This window comes from Penaeus monodon, chromosome 33 (genome assembly GCF_015228065.2).
Source record: "Penaeus monodon isolate SGIC_2016 chromosome 33, NSTDA_Pmon_1, whole genome shotgun sequence".
Taxonomy (NCBI): domain Eukaryota; kingdom Metazoa; phylum Arthropoda; class Malacostraca; order Decapoda; family Penaeidae; genus Penaeus; species Penaeus monodon.
In genome coordinates this window covers 14,553,144-14,557,331 of record NC_051418.1, presented here as the reverse complement: position 1 = coordinate 14,557,331, position 4,188 = coordinate 14,553,144, and the positions used below count along the sequence as shown (strand labels likewise).

Sequence of the window (4,188 nt, the reverse complement as noted above, 5' to 3'; positions counted from 1 at the left end):
CCGGGTATCGGGGAAAAGTGTAAGTAAAAAACCCAAAAAAGAAACAATAAATGAATATATCAGCAAAAAAAGCGATCCAAGAAGGGGCCCCAAAAAAGCAAAAAAAGAAGGCAAAAACCAAAAAAAAGTTTCACCCCTTCTCAAAAAAGTAAGCTTTCCTTGCAAAAAGTTTCATATGCAGAGTTTACAAGGAATTACGGGAAAAAGGGAAAACCAGAAAGTGCTAGTATATCTTCAAAAATTACTATTCCATCCTTCCCAGATAAGCGAATCCATTGAGTCAGAGCTAAAGGGGTTCTCTGTGAAAAATAGAGGACACAAAAGGGGGACCTTGAAAACAAAATTAAAGAAATGAAAAATTTCTGGAAGTCCCGAATTTGAATAAAAGAAGCACTTCAAGTTTTTAATTGAAGGCAAAGATCCTTTTCCCTACCTCGCAAAATGTTTAAAGGGAATCTGCAGTGATGTGATGTCATGATGTTTTTAGAGCCAGATAAAAAGGGATTCCCCCAAAAACAGTCTCCCAACACATTAATTTAATGGCATTACACATAAGAACACTTTGATTTTGCGAAAAGTAAAAAGAGAGTTCTTTGTCAGAGAGGGAGAGTAAAGCAACACAGCTTGGCAGTGGGGTTTTAAACGTCTTCCCGGCACGACTCAGTCTATCAGAACTTTTTCCTAAAAAAAGACCAGAATTCAGGGGAAAACAAAGAAAAAGTACTCAATCTCAAAAAATAAAAAAAAGGTTAAGAAGTCAAGGTCACACCCTAAACAGTCACAAGAAGATTTAGAAATGAGAAGAAACCCAAGTCTAAAAAGGTAAAAAGAAGCTAACAAAGAGGTCCAATCTACCACACGATACTTCTTTTGAGAGTAGCCTCAAGCACTGATTATATTTCCAGAAAATTATAAGGATTTTAGATAGTCAACAACAGCAAAGGGATTTTTGGAGCCAAATGCATGGTAGTATAGTTCGGGTTTAGCAAAATGCACAGGCAGATTTTTCTTCATATGGAGGAGCTTACCAAATTTCCAACCCCCAGGGGAGGGAAAGGGGGAGATCATGGAGCCGCAGCAACAGAAATTCACAGGTTTTTCCTTTTGACTGGGGCTACTACCAGAGTCCTTACAGTTATAAGAGAGCTTATGTTTAGAGTGCACTCCCAACATAAGCCTCTTATAACTGTAAACACTCATAGTGTAGTATCCCGTCAAAAAGGATAACCTGTGAATAGTTTGTTGCTGCTGGCTCCACTGATCTCCTCCTTCTCCCCCCCGGTGGTTGGAAATTCTGGTAAGCTCCTCCATATGAAAATAATTGCCTGTCATATTTCTGATAACCTGAACATACATACCCTGCATCTGGTCCAATAAACCCTTTGCTGTTGTTTGACACATAAAATCCATTTAATTTTTCTGGTAATGATAATCAGGCTTGAGCTACTCCAAAAGAGTATCTGTGCTGGTGATGGGACCTCTTTTTTAGCTTTTTGTCCTTTTTAACTTGGTTCCTTTTCATTTTAAAAATTCTTGTGAGTTTATGGTGTGACCTTTACTTCTTAACCTTTTGTTTTATTTCTTGAGACTTTAGTACTTTTTCTTTGCTTTCCCCGAATTACTGGTCTTCTTTGAGGAACACGTTTTTGAGGAGACTGAGTCGTGCTCTTTGGAAAACTGTATAACCCACTGCCAGAGTTGTGTTTACTTTACTCCCTCTCTGACAAAAAAAATCTCTGTTACTTTTTCTGCACAATCAAAGTGTTCTTATTTTAATGCCATTAAATTTTATGTTTGGTAGAGCTTTTTTGGGGATAACCCTTTTCATCTGGCTCTAAAAGACTACATGATCAGCACCCTCACTGCAAGATTCCCTTTAATCATTGTTCGAGGGAGGGAAAATTGGATCTTTTCCTTTTAAATTTAAAACTTGAAGGCTTTTTTATTCAAATTTTGGACTTCCAGAATTTTTCATATTGTAATTTTTTTTTTAAGGTCCTCATTATGTCCTCTAGGGTCACAGAGAACCTTTAGCTCGACTCAGATGGATTCAGCTTATCTGGCAAGGTGGGAAAGTAAATTTTTGAAGTATACTAGCACTTTCGTGTCACCTTTCTCGATAATTCCCTTTTAAATCTCTGATATTAAAACTTAGCAAGGAAAAGTTTCTTTACTGAGAAGGGCTGAAACTTTTTTTGGTTTTCTGCCTTCTTTCAATGCTTTATTTGCCACTTCTTCAGGATCGCTTTCTTTTGCATGATATACTGTCATTTATTGTTTCTTTTGTGTTCTTTACATTACACTTTCCCTGATTACCTGGTTTATCATTTTTACTTTCTTGTTTTACAACTGTCTTATTCTGCTTGTGATTTTTTTTTCTCACTGATGTATCCTTCAGATTTTCTTTTCAGATTCATCATGTAATTCTACTTTCGAATTAGATTTTCTCCCTACCGACTCAGTTATTCTCTCTCCTACATTCCCATTTTGTATACTCTTCATAACCTTTTGGTCTTGTGGAAAGCCTTTTTTGCTTGTTTACCTCCAGCCACAGTTCAGTTCCTCTCCCCCAGCATCTCTACTTCCTCCATACCTGCTACCTCTTTACTAGTGATATTGGAGTCCCAGCCCTCTTGAAGCAAATATGCTTTCACATTGGCAAGTGTCACAATAGCTCTCATAGCTGTCCAATCATCCCCTTCAGTAGCCAGTGTGATGGCACCTCCTCGAGAACCGAGCGTCCTGCTCGTCCAACACGATGCAAGTAAGTAGCCTGGTCCCGTGGCATATCTAGATTTATCACTAGATTGACGTGTTCTGAATCTAAACCTCTGGCAGAGAGGTCTGTGGATATAAGGATGCGACACTTGTAGGAGCAGAGTGCATCAAGTGCCTGTAAGCGATCTCTTTGTGCTTGTCCACCTGTCAGGTATGATACTGGCCATCCAGTTGCTCGTAATTCATTACAAATTGATTCAGCACGTAACTGGGAATTAGTAAAGACAAGGCACTGGTTGAAAGTTACTGTTGATAATACTGACAACAGCTCAGACATTTTGGTTTGCTGTATTCTGTGTGGCTGATGATGGAAGGGAAGCAGCCTAGCAAACTGATTCACTCCAAGAAGAGCAGGACAATCTCGATCAAGGCGAACATGATTTGGTGAACGCATCAGTTCTTCTGCAACTTTTGCAACTTCATCTGTGTATGTAGCGCTTAATGCTAATATTTGTTTATTCAAAGGAAGTGCTGAAGCTAGACTGATTACTCCTTTTGTGAACTGACCAGTCACAACTGATCAGCTTCATCAAGAACAAACAAGCGAACATTATCAAGCTTTAGGAGACCAAGTTCAACCAGCTGTGCTAAACGTCCTGGTGTGCCACAGCTATAGACAACAGCTTAGCTTTGCTTTATCCTGTGACAGAGGAATTCCACCTATAAAGGCATAGGCCCTCAACCCTGGTGTTCCACTGCCTATGGAATTGATTACTTGAGTGATCTGCACTGCTATCTCCCTTGTTGGTGCTATGACCAATACTTGAGTTGTTGAGGCTGCAACACTGAGCATCTCTAGAGCAACAACAGTAAACACACATGTCTTACCTGTTCCACTCTTGGCCTGAACCACAAGGTCAAGCCCACAGCGACCAAGTGGAATGGCAGCAAGTTGAATGGGACTCGGCCTGATAAATCCAGATTTCTTCAGTCCCTCTAGGACATGGTCAGATAAGTACATACCTGCAAAATCCACATTTTCCTCTACATGTATGTCGTCAGTCCGTTCTCGGTCACTAATAGTGTGTGCTTTTTTTGCTGCCATTGTTAAATTTGTGTCAAAAGTGAGACTTTATTCCACGTACATTTACACCATTTGACAACAGCGTTTTCTCACTTATTCCACTTTCCTGAAAGAAGAACAAAGTTTTCCTCACACAACATTCTGTAGATAGACTTAGTAAACTTTTAAGCAATGACAAGCAGAAGCATGTTTTTGAGTATTTTTTTTTTCTATGATAAATTCCAAGTACCAGAGTTCTTTTTTTTTTTTAAGTACATTTTGTGCATGTATAAAGTAGCACATACATATCTAAAAATATTTTCTTAATCTACTTGCTAAGTTCCAGTATAATAAATATCCAGAAGACTAAACAAACTCACCTGGCACAATTTAAAAATCTATAACCG

At 38.8% G+C, this 4,188-nt stretch overlaps 1 protein-coding gene and 1 pseudogene across 1 annotated transcript; one reads left to right on the top strand and one right to left on the bottom strand.

The window, feature by feature from the left end:
* Window positions 1-1,227, top strand: part of LOC119594262 — a 4,959-nt pseudogene extending 3,732 nt beyond the window's left edge.
* Window positions 1,228-2,677: 1,450 nt separating this feature from the next.
* On the bottom strand, window positions 2,678-4,024 carry LOC119594261 (probable ATP-dependent RNA helicase DDX20). The gene is given in 3 exon segments (XM_037943329.1): window positions 2,678-3,297; window positions 3,300-3,388; window positions 3,426-4,024. Coding segments are annotated over 3 exon segments (1,107 nt in total). The 5' UTR covers window positions 3,824-4,024.
* Between the last annotated feature and the right edge of the window lie 164 nt (window positions 4,025-4,188).